General features: G+C 42.0%; 1 protein-coding gene across 1 annotated transcript in view; it reads left to right on the forward strand.

The window, feature by feature from the left end:
- Positions 1–24,847, forward strand: part of COL19A1 (collagen type XIX alpha 1 chain) — a 345,729-nt gene that overhangs the window by 62,852 nt on the left and 258,030 nt on the right. The window contains exon 10 of the mRNA XM_043510441.1: positions 2,700–2,753. Coding sequence (XP_043366376.1) covers positions 2,700–2,753 — 54 coding nt within the window. The remainder of the gene's footprint in view (positions 1–2,699; positions 2,754–24,847) is intronic.

A 24,847-nucleotide genomic window follows, 5' to 3' on the forward strand; every position in this document is an offset into this window, starting at 1 on the left:
TTTGGGCACTCCGCTTGATACCGGCTGCCAACTAGACATTGAGCCATTGATCACTACCTGTTGAGTCTGACGATCTAGCCAGCTTTCTATCCACCTTATAGTCCATTTGTCCATTCATAGCCCTACTGATTCTTTTTTTCCGCTATTTACTCTCTCCTGATGTCTATATGAAAGCTCAGTCATTCTTATATAGGGAGTATAATCTATACACTTTACACTTTTCTTATTAAAATCACAATTATATGATGCAGGAATAACTTCATAATCCAATTTGCAATGGAATATAGTTGTCTTAAGGTCTTTAGGAGGAAAGTCTATCTACTGTTATGAAACAGCTGTGTAAATTTAGCATGGTTGACTAGTTAGTAAGTCAGCTCTTTTTTACATAAGTAGCATATAGAACTATGAATTTATAGCGTATAATATGTAAAAATATTCTGCTGAATATAAAATGGTTTTGGTCTCTCTTAGTTGAAAGTGGCTTAGGAAGCAAAGTATGATCTAACATTCATTCTGTGGGTGATTAGGCAAGGAAACAGGAGTCATTTCTGCTGTTCACCCTCTCAGAGTGCCGGTGGCTGTTTGTCAGTCACATACTAAATATTTTATTCTGCTGTTGGGATTGAACTAACTTAACATAACTATATTCAAGATAATTTCAATATGAAAAAAAATGAAAAGAACTAATCATTGCTTCAATTCACTGGCTTTGAATTTTTGCATTGAATGCAGCTGCATACACATGTGTAACTCATTTTGCTTGATTTGTTGATCCCCACTCACATGCCATTAAATAAGAGTTGCCAGCTGGCTTGTGCAGGTGCAGTCATTTCTGTGGGGTTTCTGTGAATGGATGTTGTGGCAAGAGAGGAAGAGACAAAGACAAAGGCAAGGGTTATAGGCAACAGAGTTGGATCATTTCAAAGTTCAGGTAGTAGTCACCTGAAGAAATTGCCTGCTTTTAGAAACTGATAACCAGAAAACATGACCTTCAGATTCTAGATTTTTTCTTTTCTTTACTTGGTATCTAATTCTGTAAACTGTTCCTCCCACTGAGTAGCACTTATGTGAGTAATGCCATTGAAATCCGTGGGATTACTGTCAGATGTGCTATTGACTGAAAAGGGGCTGCAGAATTGAGCTGTTGATTGCTAGGAAGAAAGTTTCTTTTTTAGATAAGAGTAGAAGAACTTTGCATTTGTGATTATTAGAGTATCTAATATTCAATCAGTGTTTTTGTTATCTTCCCTTATTTTAATTTCAAAACTTCAGATTCTCATAGTTGAAATTATTAAGGAAAATGTAGGAGTTGTTTTTTTCACTTTTTAAAAAAAAATGGTCCAGATTCTCAGTTATTATAAATTGCCAAAGGAGCATTAACGTTAGTGAGGTTATGCCAATTTACACCATCTGAGAATTAGTCCTATAAATCTTTTAGCAAATCCCCAACAGATTTTAAACTTGTTTTAAAGTATTGAAAGTAGATGAATTCAACATTAAAGGATTTGTCAGCACGAGATGTGGATATTCCAATTTAGTGAGAACTTCTTTTGCCCCGACTATTAGCATCTTAGAAGAAATACTAGCTGCACATGTGAGCTACTAGCAGTAGAAATATTAGCTGCATGTAGCATATATGTAGATACTGGGGTAAATCCTGCAATGAATGGGAGTTTTGTTTTAGGACAGTAGGATTTTGGTCCCTATATTTTTGAAACCTTCTATAAAATGAGAAAATTGATTACTTATGAGGAGAGGCTGAGGGAACTGGGCTTGTTTAGTCTGCAGAAGAGAAGAGTGAGGGGGGGATTTGATAGCAGCTTTCAACTACCTGAAGGGGCGTTCCAAAGAGGATGGAGCTCGGCTGTTCTCAGTGGTGACAGATGACAGAACAAGGAATAATGGTCTCAAGTTTCAATGGGGGAGGTCTAGGATTTCACTAGGAGGGTGGTGAAGCACTGGAATGGGTTACCTAGGAAGGTGGTGGAATCTGCATCCTTAGAGATTTTAAGGCCCGGCTTGACAAAGCGCTGGCTGGGATGATTTAGTTGGTGTTGGTTCTGCTTTGAGCAGGGGGTTGGACTAGATGACCTCCTGAGGTCTCTTCCAACCCTAATCTTCTATGATTCTGTGATTGAAACACACTTTCCTTTTTTCCGGTATATCCTAATGAGGAGTGAAGGTATTAGATACTGATGCTTGTATATACATAACCCTGCCACAGAAAGACAGACAAATCTTACTCTCATGCATCTGTAATGTAGAAAAATACAAATCCCACCTTTTTCATTATAATGCAAGTTATGACAGAAGTGCCCACCAGAGGTACAACTTTAATACCACAATGAGTCGTTCCACTGAAATCAATGGGAGTGCTTGGGGTAGTAAAGTTAAGCATGTGTATGAGTATTTGCCAGGCCTTAATTCTGAATTGCTTTTCTTTTCTTTTCTCTTTTTTTTTTTTAAGTGAGGACTTTAATATTATGCCATAAGGTTTTTTTCCCAAGTTTACATAGCTCATATTTTCACTGAAGAATGCTCTCTCAATGAGAGCACCATTTTGTGATATTTTGTAAAGCTTGGTAGAAAACAAAGCTATATACATGGGAAATGAAACAATCTGTTAATAATGTGTTGCCTTGGTTGCAAGGCAAACTTAGAAATCTTCAAAATCTCTAAATATGCAATTTATCTTTTAGGGTGAAGTGGGTGTTAAAGGAGAAGATGGTGCTTCTGGGCTTCCTGGGGAAAAGGTATGTGTGACACTGCACCCCATGTTCTTCATAGAGATATTACAATATGATTATGGCATAACTATGATGTATTTATGCAAGATAGGTCATGTAAGATATCATTGAAACGGTTATGATTTATTGAATATGATTATCCTACCTCTATGCATGTATAACTTTTTGTATCTGAAGTTAGGAATATTGACTATGTATCTATGTTACAGATGTGCTTACACATGGGGAACACTCACTAGACAAAAGACTCTGTCTAGATGGCTGGGAAGCACCCATTTAAGTTAATAAACGATTAGGAAGAACAATAGGCCTTAGAAGAAGCTTATTTCACACTGGGGGGGAAAGAGAGGGAGGCCTTCCTGAGGACGCTATAAACAGCTTCTGAGTTATGGCTGCTGTGACACTACAGGCACTTGACCTGTGCTGGACTCCATCTTGGGATACCAGTGTTTTTCCAATGACTGGCGTGGGAATCAAGCTTCGAGACAAAGGGTTCCTGCCATATGCAAAAACTATTTAAGGCAGGGGAGTGACATCATTGTGGTTCTTCACTGACTCCCCACCCAAGAAGATTCCTGAAAACACCTGAGGAACATAAAACTGAACTGGGGGGGGGAAGTGCTGACCCAGTCAAAAAGGCTTTTTAGCCTGTGAATGAAACACCTGGGGATTCCAAGGTGTAAATTAGTGCAGCTTGCTCCTTAAGAATCTGCCAGCCTGTTTATCACTCAGGGTGAGAATTTGCTAATTCATATCCTACCAATCTAATATGTTAAACTCTGTTTGCAGTTTTGTTTATTTACTAGGTAATCTACTTTGATCTGTTTGCTATCATTTATAATCACTTAATATCTATCCTTTTGTAGTTAATAAACTTATTTTATGTTTTAATCCAAACCAGTCTGCATTTGACTAAGGTGTCTGGGGAAAATTTCAGCTTGGTTACAATGAGTACCAACCTGGTCCTCTTCACATTGAGGGAGAGGTGGACCAGGTTTTAAACCCATATACTGGTCAGATTTGACCAGGGCAGGACCTGTAGTGCTCTGGGGTCCTAGGCTGAGATGTTGGTGGTTAGAGAGCCTGCATGTAACTGCAGCTGGGTGTGTCCCCCTACCTGTGTGAATGCTGGTGAAGGTGCAAGCTTGGAGGGCTTCACAACTTGTCACAGCAGCACAGTGTGAGGGGGAGCCCAGGCTGGTAGGTCAGAGGGCTCAGTGGTACCTCAGTTCCAGGTGGCACCCTGGGGGGAGTCCATCACAGTATATTTGTACACATAATTGCATAGAAAATGTTAAGACAACATTTCAGTGATGTAAAATTGTTACAGTATTTCAGCAATTTTTTAAAAATAGTTTACGGGAAATTTCATGAAATCCTGGGAGGCTTTGTACTGTCAACATGTAGATGCACTCTTATTCTTGCATCTTTAAGATTAATATCAGAGGTTAAAAATATATTTAAATCTATTTGAATCTCTGGAGTAATGCTCGCATCTGTTTCTCTGTTTAGTATGTTTATGTAGAATAGCTATGTTGATTAAACTGGCCTAATTTAGGAGTGGAGTGGTATAATGTTATGAATGGCATAATATGAATATTGACCCTCAGGTTCAAATGACTTAAATTCAATTACTAATTAAAAAGATTGTGTATGAATGTTAATAGGGCAGTTGGGATTAAAAACACACAAATGCAGTTCAACAATACAAATCTCAATGGTTTTATCTATAGTAAGATGAGTATGAAATGGAATGAGCATTACATGCTAATAGTATTTGTCAGAGAACAGTGACAATCTGACAATTCAGTTTCAGTATCACCTAAGAACTTCCCCACACAATTTATTGTAATCATATTTTATCAATTTTTTACCATTTTAAAAGTAAATTGTACCCATTTCTTGAAACCCAGTTGTCTGAAATTATAAAATGAGAAGCTCTTTGCATCGAAATAAATTTTGAAATATATCTGAAAATTAATTTTAATTACAATTTGAATTTTGGATCCTACTACTGAAAACTACATTTTAAAATAGAACGATATAATAGGCGACTGGATGGCTCTGAGGATTGGTTTTGGAATAAAGAGCTTTTACCTCCAGGTTATCAATTTAATTCCAACACAATTTGGAAGTGACTGAGTGTTGTTACAAGAATAGTGGTGCAGCAGTACCACCTCTGTTTAAAGGTTGACCTTTACACAAAGTCTTCTAAACTCAACATGCTTAGTCAGATTTTTCTGAAATTTGGTGTGCCTCAGGAGTGAGTCATTTGAGCAAGATCTGGAGATCAGGCTATTCTTCTGATGTCAATCAAAATGGTGTCAATCAGTCTTTTTTTTTTTTTTTTTAATCCAAGGTAGTGCATGGCATGCATTAAGTCTTTAGGGGTTCCAAATTGTGAACAGTGTTTGAGAATATATTCGCTTCTTTGCCTGCAGAGATGTGCAGTCTGGGAGGATTTCCATGTGCATGCACCAGTAAAGAAAATAATTATCAGAGGTTTCTGTGCAGCCACTTCCCATGTGTTAATTACTAAAAATATCATAGAATCATAGAATATCAGGGTTGGAAGGGACCTCGGAAGATCATCTAGTCCACCCCCCTGCTCAAAGCAGGACCAATCCTCAACTAAATCATCCCAGCCAGGGCTTTGTCAGCAGATCGAGGGATGTGATCATTCCCCTCGTTTTGACCTTAAAACCTCAAAGGAAGGAGATTCTACCACCTCCCTAGGTAATGCATTTCAATGTTTTACCACCCTTCTAGAGAAAAAGTTTTTCCTAATATCCAACCTAAACCTCCCCCACTGCAACTTGAGACTATTACTCCTTGTTCTGTCATCTGCTACCACTGAGAACAGTCTAGATCCATCCTCTTTGGAACCCCCTTTCAGGTAGTTGAAAGCAGCTATCAAATCCCCCCTCATTCTTCTCTTCTGCAGACTAAACAATCCTAGTTTCCCTCAGCCTCTCCTCATAAAACATGTGTTCCAGTCCCCTAATCATTTTTGTTGCCCTCTGCTGGATGTTTTCCAATTTTTCCACATCCTTCTTGTACTGTGGGGCCCAAAATTGGACACAGTACTCCAGATGAGGCCTCACCAATGTCTAATAGAAGGGAACGATCACGTTCCTTGATCTGCTAGCAATGCCCCTACTTATATATCCCAAAATGCCATTGGCCTTCTTGGCAACAACGACACACTGTCGACTCATATCCAGCTTCTCGTCCACTGTAATCCCTAGGTCCTTTTCTGCAGAACTGCTGCCTAGTCATTCGGTCCCTAGTCTGTAGCAGTGCATGGGATTCTTCAGTCTGTCTGCACTTGTCCATGTTGAACTTCAGCAGATTTCTTTTGGCCCAATCCTCTAATTTGTCTAGGGCCCTCTGTATCCTATCCCTACCCTCCAGAGTATCTACCTCTCCTCCCAGTTTAGTGTCATCTGCAAACTTGCTGAGGGTGCAATCCATGCCATCCTCCAGATCATTAATGAAGATATTGAACAAAACCGGCCCGAGGACCGACCCTTGGAGCACTCCACTTGATACCGGCTGCCAACTAGATGGAGCCATTGATCACTACCCACTGAGCCCAACAATCTATCCACCTTGTAGTCTATTCATCCAGCCCATACTTCTTTAACTTGCTGGCAAGAATACTGTGGGAGACTTTCCTCTCCTCTAAGTGCTTCAAAATTTATTCCTTGAGGACCTGCTCAATGATTTTTCCAGGGACTGAGATGTGGCTGACTATGCATAGTAGAATGTCAGCAATGACACTCAAAATAAAAATGGAAATATTGTATGTACCTGGCTCTTTCTCTGACTTTACATTTGTCTTTAGAAGTGTAGCTTTTTCTAAAATTTTGTCTACGTAAATTTTTACAATTTAGATTCTTCAAGGGGGGAATTGTAAATATCATCTTGCATTAGGATAAGCTCTGTTTAATTCCCATAATAAAACATCTCCTGTGGTTTCCATAATAAAAAAAGGTACAAACTCAATTTTTCTAAGTAATTTTCCTAAATTATCAGATGAAGTTGTTCCTTCCCTAACATGAGTGCTGCAATTGCATTTAGTATTCTATCTTTGGTATCCAGGGTTAATGTTGATTGTTTGTGTCCTTGCTCAGTTTACTGCAGCTTTATTGTCTTCCCAAATTGCGGTTGTTGTACACTCAGCAATTTGAAATATTAGACATTTCAAGCTTTCCTGGGCATTGTAGTCCTTTTTCATTTCAGAACAAATTAGAGATGAATTGTTGGAATAGTAAATTAAAAGTGAACTAAAATTAAATCTGAAACTGCTAGCTGAAGGCATATCAAGAACTATTTTTTATTATTTGTTTATTAAAAAATGAACAACCAACCTATGCAGGGTATAAATTGTCTGAGGTACTGTGATGCTTTGGGGGGTTCATCCAAACAAGTAAGGGGTTATGTCACCACCTGCCCTGTAGCCTTAGGTGCTTCTATATGGTGCAGCTTAGAGCCCTGACACCAGCAGCCTGCTTACAGCACAATGCCTTCACGCTGGCTTCCATCAGCCTGGGTATTCCTTGTGACACCAATAGCCTTCGACTTCCCAGTTTCCCCAAAACCATCTCTTCTGTAGTGCTTAGTCCCTCACAAAACCTTATCAAGTTTTCTGCTTCTTTAAGGAGACAGTACCTAGCACCAGCCTGTTAGTTTGGCTGAGGATTTTACTCTTCAGTTTGAAACACTGCACTGAGATGGTTGTGTAATAAAACAAGATTAAGTTTATTAACAAAGAACTTCTATTTAGCTGATACCGAGTAGAAGGAATTGGGATAGAAATGGTTACAAACAAACAAAAATAAAAGTTTCTAACACTAAAACCTAACTTAAACTTTTGTTTGGAGTAGTTTTCTCACCACAGTTGTTCTTCAAGCATGGCTTCCCAGTCCTTAGCCAAGATACAACATAGAGCCTAAAGCACTTGGTTTCATTGTCTCCTCAGGTGAAGGATGCCAAAATGGCTTTCTCTCTCTGCGTATATCCTCACAATTTCTTTTGTCAAGGCAGGAAGCCCACCTAGGGACTCAGCTTGCTGTGCCACCTGGGAGTTGAGCCTAGGTTAATTTTTGCAGTTTCCTCTCAGCCACTATCTTAGTTAAGTGGCTATCTCCCCCACGAGCTAGTCTGATGGCTTTGTTTGCCATTTATGTAGATATACTTCTATTGTCTCTCTTTGCTCAGTATAGACACATTGGAGACACATTCAAGCAGGGAGAACCACGTTCCTTTGTCTAGGGCAGGGTGCCTTACACCCTACCTCACAAAAACATTTTAAGAACATATTTCCAGCACACTTATAATTTTCTATATATCACTTGCACAAACACCACACAATAATATTAATGACTAGCATACCTTCCGTGACATCTTTTAGATACAGTTTATGACAACAAAGAGGTGGGGTATATTGAGCTGGTCAGGCCAACAGATACTCACTGTTAGATACCAGGGAGCCCCTTGTCCTTTGGCACAAGCAGGCTCTTCGGGGCACAGATAACCTGAACAGATTAATAAAAATAATTGCAAAAAAACAATTGACAGTTTATATTTACCTCTTGTGTGATGTTTGCTAATCCCTTAGTTCATTGTAGCAAACCTATAGCACCCAACAATTGTCTGACTGTCAGTAGTTAGTAGCAAATTATTTGAGGTCAGTATAACAGGTGAAATGGATGCTACTTAAACTGTGGTTTTGTTTTTTCCTACCCTCCTTTAGCAAGAATTTGACAGTAATAGCTTCTTTTGTCTGTGGTATTTTAGTTCATGACAATGTATATATGCTCTATAAACTACACTTTGAAAATACTGAATTGTTGATTGCTGTTCATTTGCAATATCTGACTTTCAAATGGTTGTAAGTGAATTAACTTAATGTTATGCTAATGGATATAGGCTACATTATGGACTGACAGCCTAAAACATTAAATATTTCAATGATTTTTCAAAAAGGAAGGTTTTGAGTGATATAAGCTCTCTAAAAGCAGCAAAATATGCACTACGCAGCATATTTGGTTCTGCAAGATGGATTTACTCCTACAGCGTATTAGTAATATAAATAGTTTAGCAAGAGTAAAAGAAGAAGCACATGCTTATATGAATAAAAACATTCACCATTTTGCTACCTAGACTTGTATTTGAGGTCAGATGGGAAGAAAAAGGAGCATTGCATACCCTTTATAATCTCCATTCACAGTTCAAGTACCGTCCACAGCCCAGAAGACACCACTACTCCTGTGAGACTGTGCGGATCTCGTTGTTAGGATTGTTCCTCTTTTATGCATGTGTGATGATGTTTACAGAGCCCACAATAAGGTTAAAGGAGTGGTGGAACAGTATTGGGCCAAGAAGGCCCCACCCCTCAACAGTTGCCTCACATGCTCCTTATGGAGGATCTGCTTAAAAGGGAGCTCTGGTAGTCCAACTGTGTGGGTGAGTGAAGGAGAAATTGGTTGTAAGAAGACAGTGAGTTAGTAGCTGCTGAAGTAGAACTATCTACAGGGAGGGAACTGGGACTGTGAGTAAGATTTGCCTGGGAGACCAGAGGCCGTACCCTGCCCACTTTCCCCCCAGCTTCAAGTCCAGGGGGAACAACTAGACTCAGAGTGAGCTGAGAAGCTTCTCTCCTTAATCCACCCCTCCAAACTGGGGCTCTTAATTACTCAAGACTGTGCAAGGAAAAAGCTGGGGCCATCCCCAAAACTGAAGGGAAAACAGGGAAGCTAGGAAGCAGTCCAGTGAAGGCTTATCTAGAGTAGCAGCCAGAAGGCACTGAGCCACGCCTCGCTTCTCTCCCCTGGGGCCATGGGCCAGGACCTGGTGGAGAGTGAAGGTCTGGGTCCCCCTACCCTTCCTTTCTCCCTCCCCAGCTCCCTGAGAGATCCTGAAGGATGCCAGGGGAGGGAATAAAATTGTGCCATGGCCTCTGGGCCCCCTGGACTGCCCGAAAGAGCCACCCCAAGACCTGGGGAGACTGTTTGGCCCTGGCCTGACTACTAGGCCTGCTGGCCTCTGAGTGAAGTCTGTCACAGCATGTTCTTCATGCAGTCCTGACCAACTCGGAAGCCCTGATACAACATATTCTTGAAACAGACATTCTGACTGATAGCCCAACAATGTTCACAAGCAAATATGTACAATCTTCAGATTGAGAGGCAATGAAAATAGGATGCATGATGAGCATTTGAAAGTGGAAGGCAGCTTGGGTGAAACTGATTGTGAAATGGTAAATCGCATGATTATAAGCAATGGTAGGAGGGCAAACATCAAAATAAAGATAATGGATTTCAAGAAGTCAGACATCAGCAAACTCAGGAATTTGGTAGGTAAGATCGCATGGGAAGCAAGTCTAAGAGGAAAAATAGTTCAAGAAAGTTGGCAGTTTTTCAAAGAGACGTTATTATGGGTACAAGAGCAAACTATCCCACTGCATAGGAAAGATAAGAAATATGGCAAGAGACCACCCTGGCTTACCTAGGAGATCTTCAATGATCTGAAACTCAAAAAAGAGTCCTACGAAAAGCGGAAACTAGGTCAAATTGCAAAGGATAAACAAAAACCACAAGTATGTAGGGACAAAATTAGAAAGGCACAAAATGAGCTTAAACTAGCTAAAGACATAAAGGGGAATAAGAAAACATTCTACAAATACATTAGAAGCAACAGAAAGATCACTGAGAGGGTAGGTCCATTACTCAGTGGGGGAACAATAACAGAAAAATGTGGAAATGGCAGAAATGCTAAATGACTTCCTTATTTCAGTTTTCACCAAAAAGTTTCATAGCGATTGGACATCTAATATAGTGGATGCCAATGAAAATGAGATCGGATCAGAGGCTAAAATAGGGAGAGAACAAGGGAAAAATTACTTAGATTCATAGATACTAAGGTCAGAAGGGACCATTAAGATCATCTAGTCTGACCTCCTGCACAACGCGGGCCATAGAATCTCACCTACCCACTCCTGCGAAAAACCTCTCACCTATGTCTGACCTATTGAAGTCCTCAAATCATGGTTTAAAGACTTCAAGGAGCGGAGAATCCTCCAGCAAGTGCCCCGTGCCCCATGCTACAGAGGAAGGCGAAAAACCTCCAGGGCCTCTTCCAATCTGCCATGGAGGAAAATTCCTTCCTGACCCCAAATATGGCGATGAGCTAAACCCTGAGCAATCTGGGCAAGATTCACCAGCCAGATACCCAGGAAAGAATTTTCTGTAGTAACTCAGATCCCACCCCATCTAACATCCCATCACAGGCCATTTGAGCCTATTAACCATGAATATTTAAAGATCAGTTAATTACCAAAATCATGTTATCCCATCATATCATCTCCTCCATAAATTTAACAAGTTTAATCTTATAGCCAGATAGGTCTTTTGCCCCCACTGCTTCCCTTGGAAGGCTATTCCAAAACTTCACTCCTCTGATGGTTAGAAACCTTTGTCTAATTTCAAGTCTAAACTTCCTGGTGGCCAGTTTATACCCATTTGTTCTTGTGTCCACATTGGTGCTGAGCTTAAATAATTCCTCTTCCTCTCCGGTATTTATCCCTCTGATATATTTATAGAGAGCAATCATATCTCCCCTCAACCTTCTTTTAGTTAGGTTAAATATGCCAAGCTCCTTGAGTCTCCTTTCATAAGACAGGTTTTTCCTTTCCTCGGATCATCCTAGTAGCCCTTCTCTGTACCCGTTCCAGTTTGAATTTATCCTTCTTAAACATGGGAGACCAAAACTGCACACAGTATTCCAGGTGAGGTCTCACCAGTGTCTTGTATAACGGTACTAAAACCTCCTTATCTCTACTGGAAATACCTCGCCTGATGGATCCCAAGACAGCATTAGCTTTTTTCACGGCTATATCACATTGGCGGCTCATAGTTATCTTATGATCAACCAATTCTCCAAGGTCCTTCTCCTTCTCCGTTACTTCTAATTGATGCGTCCCCAGGTTATAACTAAAATTCTTGTTGTTAATCCCTAAATGCTTAACCTTACACCTTACACTTCTCACTCTTAAATTTCATCCTATTACTGTTACTCCAGTTTACAAGTTAAATTTTTATTAGGCTCTGGTGACTTGAAGACATACATTCTAGAATATTCAAAGAGCTAACTAAGATGATATCTGAGCCATTAGCGATTATCTTTGAGAAGTCATGGAAGACAGGAGAAATTCTGGAGGATTGGAAAAAAGGCAGACATAGTGCCAATTGATTAAAAAGTGTAATAAGGACAATGCGGGGAATTACAGATTGGTCAGCTAACTTCAATACCTGGAAAGATAATGGAGCGTATTATTAGGCAATCAGTTTGCAAACACCTAGAACAAGGATGGGCAAACTGCAGCCCATGGGCCGCATCCGGCCCATCAGGGCTTTGGATCTGGCCCGCGGAATTGCCAGCCCCATGGCGCTGTGGGCCCTGTGCTGCTTCCGGAAGCAGCTGGCACCACGTCCCTATGGCCCCTGGGGGAGAGGGGGCCGAGGGCTCCACGTGCTGCGCTCACCTGTAGGTACTGTCCCCCGCAGCTCTCATTGGCTGGGAACGGGGAACCACGGCCAATGGGAGCTTTGGGGGAGGTACCCACCCAGTTGCTGTGTGCAACTGCCACTCTGGAGCCCCTCAAGGTAAGCGGCACTGGGCTTGAGCCCACACCCTGAACCCCTCCTGGACCCCGACCTCCTACTCTGAGCTACCTCCTGTACTCTGCACCCCCTGCCCTGAGCCCCCTCCCACACTCCGCACCCCCTCCTGCACCCCTGCCCTGAGCCCCCTCCTGCACCCCAACCCCCTTCCCTGAGCCCCCTCATACACCCTGCACACTTCCTCTGCCCCAACCCCTTGCCCATATCTCCTTCTAGCACACCGCATCCCCTCCCACACCCTGCATTCCCTCACTCACTCCAACCCCCGACCCAGTCCTGCATTCATGGCCCTGCATGCAATTTCCCCACCCAGATGTGGCCCTCAGGCCAAAAAGTTTGCCCACCCCTGACCTAAAAGATAGAGTGATAAGTAACAGTCAGCATGGATTTGTTAAGAACAAATTGTGTCAGACCAACCTTTCTTTGACAGGGTAACAAACCTTGTGGATGAAGGGAAGCAGTAAATGTGGTATATCTTGACTTTAGTAAGGCTTTTGATATTGTCTCACACAACCTTCTCATAAACAAACTAGGGAAATACAACCTAGATGGAGCTGTAAGGCGGGTGTATACCTGCTTGGAAAACCATTCCCAGAGAGTAGTTATCAGTGGTTCACAGTCAAGCTGGAAGGACATATCAAGTGGAATCCCTTAGGGATCAGTTCTGGGTCTGGTTCTGTTCAGTATCTTGATCAGTGGTTTAGATAATAGCATATAGAGTACACTTATAAAGTTTGTGGGCGATACCAAGCTCAGAGGGATTGCAAGTACTTTGGAGGATAGGATTAAAATTCAAAATGCTCTGGACAAACTGGAGAAATGGTCTGAAGTAACTAGGATGAAATTCAATAAGGACAAATGTAAAGTACTCAACTTAGGAAGGAACCATCAGTTGCACACATACGAAATTGGAAATGACTAGGAAGGAGTACTGTGGAAAGGAACCTGGGAATCATAGTGGATCACAAGCTAAATATGAGTCAACAATATAACATTGTTGCAAACAAAAAAAGCAAACTTTCTTCTGGGATGTATTAGCAGGAGTATTGTAAACAAGACATGAGAAGTAATTCTTCAGCTCTACTCCGCGCTGATTAGGCCTCAACTGGAGCATTGTATCTGGTTCTGGGCACCACATTTCAGGAAAGATGTGGATAAATTGGAGAAAGGTTGATTAAAGGTCTAGAAAACATGACCTATGAGGGAAGATTTAAAAAACTGGGTTTGTTTAGTCTGGAGAAGAGAAGCCTGAGGAGGGACATAAGTTTTCAAGTACATAAAAGGTTGTTATAAGCAAGAGGGAGAAAAATTGTTCTTTTTAACTTCTGAGGATACTGCAAGAAGCAATGAGCTTAAATTGCAGCAAGGGAGGTTTAGGTTGGACATAAGGTAAAGTTCCTGTCAGGGTGGATAAGCACTGCAATAAATTGCCTAGGGAGGTTGTAGAATCTCCATCATTAGAAATTTTTGAGACCAGGTTAGACAAACATCTGTCACTGGTGGGCTAGATAATACTTAGTCCTGCCTTGAATGCCTCTCAGGGGCTCTTCCAGTCCTGCAATTCTGATTCTTTGTTGTTTGTGGTATTGAATTCTCTCTTAGCTATGGAAATAGGAATTGCTGTCTGTGCAATCTTCAATTCTCTCAAGTCCAAGGACGCTATCATGCCTCTTCAGTCAGGACTGAAGCCTTATACTGATTTTTTTTATTCATATTAAATTCTGTCACACTTATAGATGTGTCAGGGTTCCATTTATATTTTATTAACGGTTAATAAATGATTATTAGATGGTTTAATAGTTAATCAATATTTATGGATTCCAGCAGCTCAATAGGTTGCTTATAACCATCTTTAATATTTATTGTTTGTCTGTAACATGCTTATAAACTTCTATGAATTTTTATTAACCCTTTGAAAAGCATATGTAAATGGAACCTTAGTAGTAAATGTGACTGTGACAGTGTTTAACAGGCCTTGTTTATCTCCGCTGGAGGCAAAGGTGCCCTGACACCTCTCTGCTCAAGGAAAATCCACTCAAACCATGCTACTTAGTCTTCCAAGGTAGGTCTATACTGCAATAAAACATGCACAGCTGGCTCAGGTCCGGTGGCTTGGGCTGTGTGGCTATAAAATTACAGTGTAGACCTTTGGCTTGGGCTGGAGAGCAGGCTGAGATCCCAAGAAAAGGAAGGGTCCCAGAGTGTTACCCGCACAAAATTCTCTGTTACTCGCAGCCACCCATACCCAATTCCTAGGGGTAAAGGCATACTCTTTGCAGGTTTGCAGGACCTTTTACCAGTGAAAGAGCCTTATACACTAATATCCTTATCCTCTATTTAGTAACAATTACCATGCAGAATACACATGCTAAGCATACAATGCTATGCTCACCAATCCTGATCAGACAGGCGGACTTTCCCTGTTGGCCAGGTAAGGTCAGTCTCGTCTGGATTCTGGTTGCTGCAGGTCACAGTCATGCAGAGGATTCTTAGCAGCTTTGATCATAGGCCGTGTCTTAGAGGTGAGTTCTTCTTCGAGGTCTTTCCTTTTTCTTATTCTTCTGTTCTTTCTGCTGGTCTCCTTCTTGGATCCCAGTTTATATACTTGAGTCCTGCTTAGCCATACCTTAACCAATCATTTTACTAAAATTTTACTAACCAATCCTGGCATGCTGCACAAAATTGTCTAACCAATCATACCACACCACCTTAATTAATTTACACCAAGCAAAACTAATTCTGTAACAGACAGAAACCATCCAAGAACCAGACAGAGATCATATAGACAAACAACAGAGAAGTGGGGACCATAAAGACAAAACAATAAAGACATGGGGATGTCACAACCACAACTATTGATAAGTGATTTCTTGCCATACAGAATGCTATTAAGTTTTCTTTTACCATCTTAAGATCTGTTTCTTTATCTGGCGATGGTGGGTGCTGTTAGAACAGGGTCGCCGCCTTAACAACCCGATATTACATTTAATGTAACTTAGATTGAATGTCAGGATGTGACTTTCTGCTTCTTGGTTAATGGCTACTGCTCGCCTAATATGGCCCCAGACAAGGCCTTACAGTATGGCTACAGGAAAAGGCCTTATTCTTACAAGAGGCTGAGCTCCAGCCCAAGCCCAAATATCTACACTGCAATTTTATAGACCCACAGCCTGAGCCCATCAAGCCAGAGTCAGCTGACCCAGGCCAGCCAGGGGTGTTTTATTGCAGTGTAGACATCTTCCCAGAGGCCTAGATAGGCAAGGAGGGGACATGACTAATCAGGAACTAGCAAGACAGTTAAGGCGGCTTGCCTGCATCTTCTTTGGGGTATGAAGGGAGCTCATGAAAGCTTATGCTCAAATAAATTCGTTAGTCTCTAAGGTGCCACAAGTACTCCTTTTTCTTTTTAAGGTGAGACTGGGACAGAGGAGGAACTCTTCAGTGCTAACTCAGCACTCCAGGGCCAGGTCAAGGCCTTGCCCTAAAACACTGCAACTAAGGATATGGCTACACTACGAGGCTTTTGGCTTCACAGCTGTGCCGCTACAGTCGTGCCTCTGAAAAGAGCTCAGTGTAGCTGCTGTTTGTTGGCAGGAGAGAGCTCTCCTGCCGACAAAAGACTTCCACCCCCCATGAGCAGCAATGGCTTTGTTGGCAAGAGAGCGCTCCTACCGACAAAGTGCTGTTCACACTGATGCTTTTCATCTGTAAAACTTTTTTTGTTTGGAGGTGTGTTTTTTAACACTCCTGAACGACACAAGTTTTTTCCAACAAAGTGCCAGTGTAGACAAAGCCCAAGTAGTTGCCTTTGAGTTTTGTTTGTTTAAAGGTGCAGACAGCTAAATTCTGAGTTTTGTTATCCTTTAGTTATCTGTTTAGAGACTGACGCTAAGCTTACAGCATGAGCTGCTCTGTTCTGAGCAGGTGGCCGCAACTTGTGAATTAAGGCAGGGAATGCCTGAAGCACCGCTTAGCACTGTAGGGGGAGCTATAGAGCATCCTCACCTGTGACACTGAATTTAAATTCATTGTGGAGACTTCTTAACTTGTCCCTATAGATTATATCCATGTTACTAGGTCAGGTCTTCAGGTCCAAGTGTTTAATGAAATCTAGCAGAAACTATTCTGCTAATGCATGTCAGAGTCAGATCTTGAGGTCTTGAAGCTTTTGTGATCATCAGTCAGTCTTCCAGGTTCTGAACTAGAGTGTGGAAAATCTATCCAACATGGACTGTGTCACACTGGCTGAAGTGGGTCACAACTGAGTGCCAATCTCAGGGCAGCCTGTTAAAAGCAGGGCAGACACCCCCAAGCTAGTGGTATGTTCTCTAATTAGAATTAACCAACCCAGTAACAAATGTGAACTCCTAGATCACTGTAACAATCTTACCATGGAGTCGCAGACAGCTCCCTTGGGCTCGCAAATCTGTCTTACCACTCAGGCAAGCTGGACTTAGTGAAAAATGATCACATATACCAAAAATCACAAAGTATTGAGGTCGCTTCCAGTGCCAAGAGACCAGTTACTTACCCCAGATCAATTTGTACCTTAGATCTGACACCAAAGACAATGTCTTTAGCCAATCCTGTAATAAACTAAAGGTTTATTAACTAAGAAAGAGAAATGAGAGATGTTTTACAGGTTAAAGCAAGCAAGCATATATGCACAAATGAGTTTCAGTTTGTGATTCTAAAGGTGACAGAGGTTTAGCAATCTGTCAGCATTGAATGTCTTTTTAGGGCTTAACCCAGATTGACCCTGGGGATCTCTGCTTTTTGTTTCCTAGTTCCAGCCCTTGTAAGCGTTCAAACTTGAAAGAGATGAAAAATCTTCACGTTAGCTTGTAGAGAGGCTAGCCGGAGCTCATCTCTCCCCGGGGCGGCAGGGGAGAGGCGGCAGGCGCCTCACTACCTTTGGGAATAGCTCTTGCAGGGAATTAGTCCAGCCGAGGGAGGCTTCCTCTATGGCCTTAGTGAAAGTACAAATAAACACAGCGAGCCCAGACCCTGGGTCAGGGCAGGGGCATGGATGAGTCAGGTGCTCAGGCCCTCAGGCAGGGGCTGAGCAGTAACAGTATATAATGAAAAGCCCAGGCCCTAGCTCAGGGCGGGAAAATGGTGAGTCAGGCGCTCAGGGCATATAAGGTATATAAGCAGTAAGCCCAGGCCCTAGGTCAGGGTGGGGCAATGGTGAGTCAGGAGCACTGTTCCCTCTAAGCTGTGTGCGTGTGTGCACACACATAGATCCTAAATTCTGCGCACACGGCGAAACACCACCCGCACAAAAATTTGCACAGAAAAAAATTGTTTGCGCACACGGCCTGTCAAAAATTAGAGGGAACATTGGTCAGGAGCTCAGGCTCTCAGACAGGGGCTGAGCAATAACAATATATAAGCAGGTTTCAGAGTAGCAGCCATGTTAGTCTGTATCCACAAAAAGAAAAGGAGGACTTGTGGCACCTTAGAGGCTAACACATTTATTTGAGCATAAGCTTTTGTGAGCTACAGAGCTCACAAAAGTTTATGCTCAAATAAATTTGTTAGCCTCTAAGGTGCCACAAGTCCTCCTTTAGTATATAAGCAATAAACCCAGGCCCTAGGTTCCAAAGGGTCAGGGAGGGGGGAGACTGTCACCCATGAGTTCGGTGGCAGGGGGGACGCAGGCCCTCCCACTCCACTGCGTCCCAGCCCAGGGCCCTAGCTGCGGTAGAAGACCCGCTGCTGAGTCAGTGGGGATCCTGGCCAGAACACACTGACATGGGCCCTAGGATCAGCTGCCTCCTACCTACTTCCAGACTCCCCATCTTGAGGTACCTGGGTCAGGGTGGTGTCCTCAGGGGGATCCAGTACCATGGGTTCCGTGGGATAGCTGGTGCGGGGCAGGCTCGGCAGCTCCTCTGGGTAGCTGGTGCAGGGCAGGTCAGGCCAGTCCTCAGGTTTTCTGCAGGCGGATGGGCTTTCCTAATCACAAGCTAGGCCGGAGGCGTCTGGCCTCCCCGGTGGCTGCTCTCTCAATGAGCTCTGGGGTCGGGCCTTTATACTTCTGGGGCAACACCTGACCCTCTGGGAGGTAGGCTCAGAGAACCATAGAATCATGGAATATCAGGGTTGGAAGGGACCTCAGGAGGTCATCTAGTCCAACCCCCTGCTCAAAGCAGGACCAATCCCCAACTAAATCAAAGTTCCCTGGCTCCACCCACTCTGGTGTGCAGAAGGGCTCATCTCTCTCCGGGTGGCAGGGAACCACACCGCCTCACTACATAGCTATTTTTATTTCCCTCTTCTGGCATTCCAACTGATGGGACAAGGCTTCCTGCACTTACTCCCCCATAGGTGGATGGGAACAATTAACAAAGGTTTTTTCCTATGATGGCCCATTTAATTTTGATAGTCCTCCTGGATGGGTGGGTGGAGCTATTCTTCGTGTCTGAGTTCACAAGTTAAAAACAGGCATTTTTACAGTTATAAAACAAACTTACATTTTATCTTGTAGCATGGAATACAGACATTGCAAGTTAAATTAATGCATGCATCAACTTACCAGCATTTCATAGAACCTAAATGCTACATACATTAATATAAGATTAATAACTATTTTGAACAAAACGAACATAATGATGAACTGGTTTGGTTTCCAGCTATAGTTTCAGTTCTTAACTAACAGCTATAGCCTTGGCCAGAGCTGGCACCCAGTTTTTCAGCATCATAGACTCAACTGTGTTTTCCATTACATAATTTGATATTGCCAAAAGACATGGAATGCGCGGCCTGTTCGGCCTCTTCAGCATATACTCCTGGATCAACAACCACTGATATAAATACACAAAACTGCAACAATGTTTGTGTTATACAGGAGGTCAGACTAGATGATCACAATGGTCCTTTCTGGCTTTGGAATCAGTGGTTGTGTGTGTGACATTAGTGTGAGCTTCTGGTAATGCATTCTTTTCTGTGCAGCGGTCTTGATAGATCTTTTGAGTTTGGATACAACTGCCTAGCACAATTCCTGCATTGTATGGAACCTTGGGAAAATTTCAGGATATTTCTGAAGCTACTGTTTAACATCTCCATGGAATCTTCAAAAATACTTGTACAGTACTACAAAAAATGTAGTACTGACATTTCTTATAGCCTTGATGTATCTTTCGCTTTCTGTCCCCAGCTGATATTCAGTTTCGAGCCAGCATTGATAAGTTGTATCACACGAATTTCAGATCAGGCATGGTGGTGAATCAGATGGTATACAGCAGTAGTGGGCAGCCTGCAGGGCACATGCGGCCCATCAGGGTAATCTACTGGTGGGCCATGAGACAGTTTGTTTACATTGACCACCTGCAGGCACGACCTCCCACAGCTCCCAGTGGTCACAGTTCGCCATTCCCAGCCAATGGGAGCTGCAGGAAGCAGGTGGTGCCTGCAGGTGGTCAATGTAAACAAAGGTTTCAGAGTAGCAGCCGTGTTAGTCTGTATTCGCAAAAAGAAAAGAAGTACTTGTGGCACCTTAGAGACTAACAAATTTAAAATTTGTTAGTCTCTAAGGTGCCACAAGTACTTCTTTTCTTAATGTAAACAAACTGTCTGGTGGCCCGTTAGTGGATTACCCTGACAGGCCGTGTGCAGCCTGCGGGCTGCAGGTTGCTCACCATTGGTATATAGCTTGCTGAAGAACATCTGCAGTGACTCACTCTACTGATGTCTGCAGCAGTGTCTTGATCACAGTATATAATCATCTGCACAGGGAGAAGATATCTGGCACTAAAGGGATCTTTAATCTAGCAGACAATGGCATAACAAAATCTAATGACTAGATGATGAATTCATCAAAATTCAACTAGGAAGTAAGTTACACATTTTTAATGGTGAGGGTAATAAACCATTGTAACAATTCACCATGGGGAATGGGGAATTCTCCAATGCTTCAAGTCTTTATATCAAGATTGGATGTCTTTCTAAAATATATGCTCTAGTTCAACTAGAATTTTTTGGCTTGATATAGGAAGTACTAGGCAAATTCCTATCGGATATGGAGGACAGATTAGATGATCATAATAATCCTTTTTACCTTAAAATTCTTTAGTGTATGAACATCATGTTCTAGCATTGAATGAAGCAGTGACATAGCAGATGTGAGTTAGTGCAGCGGTCCTCAGCCTTTCCAGACTACTGTACCCCTTTCAGGATTTTGATTTGTCTTGAGTAGCCCAAGTTTCACCTCACTTAAAAACTGCTTGCTTACAAAACCAGACATAAAAATACAAGTATGTCACAACACACTATTACTGAAAAATTGCTTACTTTTTTATTTTTCCCATATAATTTTATAAAGTAAATTGACTGGAAATATAAATATTATACTTACATTTCAGTGTGATACTTGAGCCTATTTTTCACTTCTGAGCCTTGTCTAAAGCCAGAATCCAGGGGTACGCATACCGCTGGTTAAGAACCCCTGAGTTAATAGATAGGCAACTACTCTGGTATTCACCTCCCTCCCACCCAAAAAAATCAACAAAACTTCTTTCTTATAGTACATGAGGTGATTAGAAATGTTCATGTAGCCAAATCCAGATTAGAGCCAATGGGTAGCTTTGGAAATCGCTTGGAGTAAACCTGCGATGCCACCGGCAAACAATCCAAATGGGCACTGATTTATAATGTGCTCCATAGTTTACAACTGGTGTCTACAGTGCCATTGTGTGTTCTCTTCCAAAGATGTAAGAAATGACAGCATCTGCCAGGCAGTGTTCTGAAGCGGTTTAATCTGGACCATTGTTTCGAGTGTAGATTGAAGCTGGGAAGTTCCTTTGTGGGGTCAGCAATCAAATGGTTTTTTGGGGAATTAGAATTATCCCAGAATTCTTTCCAGTGCATGTCAGGATTGAATGAGGATGCTTTAAAAGCTTTAGCCCAATCCCCCAAAAAAGCAGAGCTTTGGAGCTGTGCTTCGGCTCTGCTCCAGCTTCAGGCAAAAACCTGCAGCTCCACTGCTCTGGAGCTGCTCCACGCTCCAGCTCTGGGCTCCACTCCAAAGCCCTGAAAAAAAGCTTGTGAGATTTCAGGCATGACTTCAGAAGGTATTGGAGGTGTCCTCATGAATTTTCAGGTTGGCCACGATTTGCTTGTACTCATGAGCTGTTATGTGTTTCTCTCTGCATCTTGGAAGTAGGTATATGTCTCAGAGTGGGCTACTATTGAATAGGTGCTCATATTAATCATAGAATATCAGGGTTGGAAGGGACCTCAGGAGGTCATCAAGTCTAACCCCCTGCTCAAAGCAGGACCAATCCCCAATTTTTGCCCCAGATCCCTAAATGGCCGTCTCAAAGATTGAACTCACAACCCTGGGTTTAGCAGGCCAGAACTCAAACCACTGAGCTATCCCTCCTCCCTGCACTGAGCTATCTCTCCTCCCTGGAATTGTAATGTTCCAGTTATAATTTTCATCATGGTGTTAAGCTGCACATCCAGTAATTTGGTATGTTAACTGCCTGCCCAGGCTGGTACACAATATTCAGCACTTGAGTGTGCCAGCGATAGAGTTGTCATTTAAGTGTGCACTCATTGGCATCCCATATTGATCCTGCAAGTTTTTGGATGAAGTTAGTCCTTGTTTTTACCTTTTTTTCATGTCTTTTTTTAAGATGAGTTTTAAAAGTCAAGTTTGTTCCAAAGTTACACCCAAGTACTTAGAATAGGGCTCATTTCAGACCCATTGACCATGAAAAGTGACATTAAGTGGTTCCTTAGTGGCTTTATTGCTTAGGTGGAAGCCTATTACCAATGTTTTGGAGGCATTGGGGCAGAGCTTTCAATACTTCAAGTATTCTGCCATTATCTTGAGGTTGTCAGAGAGCACCAGTGGTGGTGCTGGCTACGCTTTATACCACAAGAATGATGTTGTTAATACAAATGAACTTACATGAAATTTCAGAGTAGCAGCCGTGTTAGTCTGTATCTGCAAAAAGAAAAGGAGGACTTGTGGCACCTTAGAGACTAACAAATTTATTTGAGCATAAGCTTTCGTGAGCTACAGCTCACTTCATCGGATGCATTCAGTGGAAAATACAGTGGGGAGATTTATATACACAGAGAACATGAAACAGTGGGTGTTACCATACACACTGTAAGGAGAGTGATCACTTAAAGTGAGCTATTACCAGCAGTAGAGCGGGGTGGGGGGGGGGAATTTTTGTAGTGATAATCAAGGTGGGCCATTTCTAGCAGTTAACAAGAATGTCTGAGGAACAGCGGGGTGGGGGGGAAGAGAGGGGATAAACGTGGGGAAATAGTTTTATTTAGTGTAATGACCCATCCACGCCCAGTCTTTATTCAAGCCTAAGTTAATTGTATCCAGTTTGCAAATTAATTCCAATTCAGCAGTCTCTCATTGGAGTCTGTTTTTGAAGTTTTTTTGTTGAAGAAGTGCCACTTTTAGGTCTGTAATCGAGTGACCAGAGAGATTGAAGTGTTCTCCAACTGGTTTTTGAATGTTATAATTCTTGACGTCTGATTTGTGTCCATTTATTCTTTTACATAGAGACTGTCCATTATGGCCAATGTACATGACAGAAGGGGATTGCTGGCACATGATGGCACATATCACGTTGGTAGATGTGCAGGTGAATGAGCCTCTGATAGTGTGGCTGATGTGATTAGGCCCTATGATGGTGTTCACTGAATAAATATGTGGACAGAGTTGGCAACGGGCTTTGTTGCAAGGATAGGTTCCTGGGTTAGTGGTTCTGTTGTGTGGTGTGTAATCTCTTAGTGGATGGGTCATTACACCAAGTAAAACTATTTCCCCATGTTTATCCCCTCTCGACCCCCACCCCCCCCCACTGCCGTTCCTCAGATGTTCTTTTTAACTGCTGGAAATGGCCCATGTTGATTATCACTACAAAAGGTCTCCCCACCTCCCCCCGCTCTCCTGCTGGTAATAGCTCACCTTAAGTGATCATTCTCATTACAGTGTGTATAGTAACACCCATTGTTTCATGTTCTCTGTGTATATAAATCTCCCCACTGTATTTTCCACTGAATGCACCTGATGAAGTGAGCTGTAGCTCACGAAAGCTTATGCTCAAATAAATTTGTTAGTCTCTAAGGTGCCACAAGTCCTTCTTCTCTTTTTACATGAAATTCTTAGGTAAGTCACTAATATAGATATTTAATAGTGAAAGAGCCAGCATGAATCTTTCAGGTTAAATATCATTGAGGGTGAATATTTTGCTGATCTGCCCATTCAAAAAGATGTGGTATATATAGTTGCTTGACATTATGGCCAGGAGTCGCATAGTGCTACAGCATTTGATGACCCCTGATAGCTCATATCACTATACCATATCATAGGTGGCCAATGAATTCATCAGTGCTGTTCCAGTTTTTAGATTCCACTAGAAGCCAGCCTTGATGTAACTAGTAATGGCAAGAACCTGGTTTCAGCAACTTCCTCCTAGTCTAAACCAACCTTTTCATTTGGCAGGATGGCCTCTTAGATAGGGATGAGAGGAGCTGGCAAAACCCTCTCTGTTATTGTTTGAGATGCAGAGAGGAGTAATATTGTGTGACCATTAGTGGCATCATACGATAGTATCCCATGTTTGAGAATGGAAATGACTATCATCTCATACCAGCTTTTTGGGATCTTCCCTGTTGAATGTACAGCAGTGCCAACTATGCTTGTCCCTTTGGCCCCAAATTCTTAAGGAATTCAAGATAATTATACTATAAAATAGGAGCAAGATGGCAACCTTCATGTGATGCTTCTGTTGCACAATCTTAATGCAATGAATGTTGTCAAAAGGCTACTGGATGTTGGTTTGTCACTGTCTCGGTATAATTAGCAATGTGAAATTTGTTAAGAGTCCATGTCTAGCATTAAAGAACTTAAGAAAAGCTATACCCATACCAACTTAATGTGGAAGGTTTCTCATATGCTAAATATGACTATCTTTCAAGAGTTCTTAAGGAGAATTACATTGATGATTATGTTCTACAAGAAACTCAAGATGCCAACTATGAGCAAGCTGTAAGATATAAAATACATGTCACCATGAACATTGTGAAGTGTGGCTTTGCCATATACATCGGGGATAGTCTTAAAGATGCCTCAGGCCATGGAAATTTCTTTTACTGTGATAAGCATCTGACAGCTGACCATAATGAACATCTACAAACCTCCAAATAATGAATAGGTGAAGCCCACATTACCTTCTTTTCTTCACCCAGCTGTGAACTTTAGTGACTTTAATAGCCACCACTCTTGATGAGACTATTGCAGAAATGATGCAGCTGGTGAGCAACTTACAGACTCTGCCTGATTCATAAATGTTTGTTTCTCCCAGTATGGTAAGTGCTCAGTTAGATGCAAAACAAATTCAGTTTCTCTGCAAGAAGTCTGAATTCAGAGAATGT

The sequence above is a fragment of the Dermochelys coriacea genome, chromosome 3, assembly GCF_009764565.3.
Source record: "Dermochelys coriacea isolate rDerCor1 chromosome 3, rDerCor1.pri.v4, whole genome shotgun sequence".
Classification (NCBI taxonomy): Eukaryota; Metazoa; Chordata; order Testudines; family Dermochelyidae; genus Dermochelys; species Dermochelys coriacea.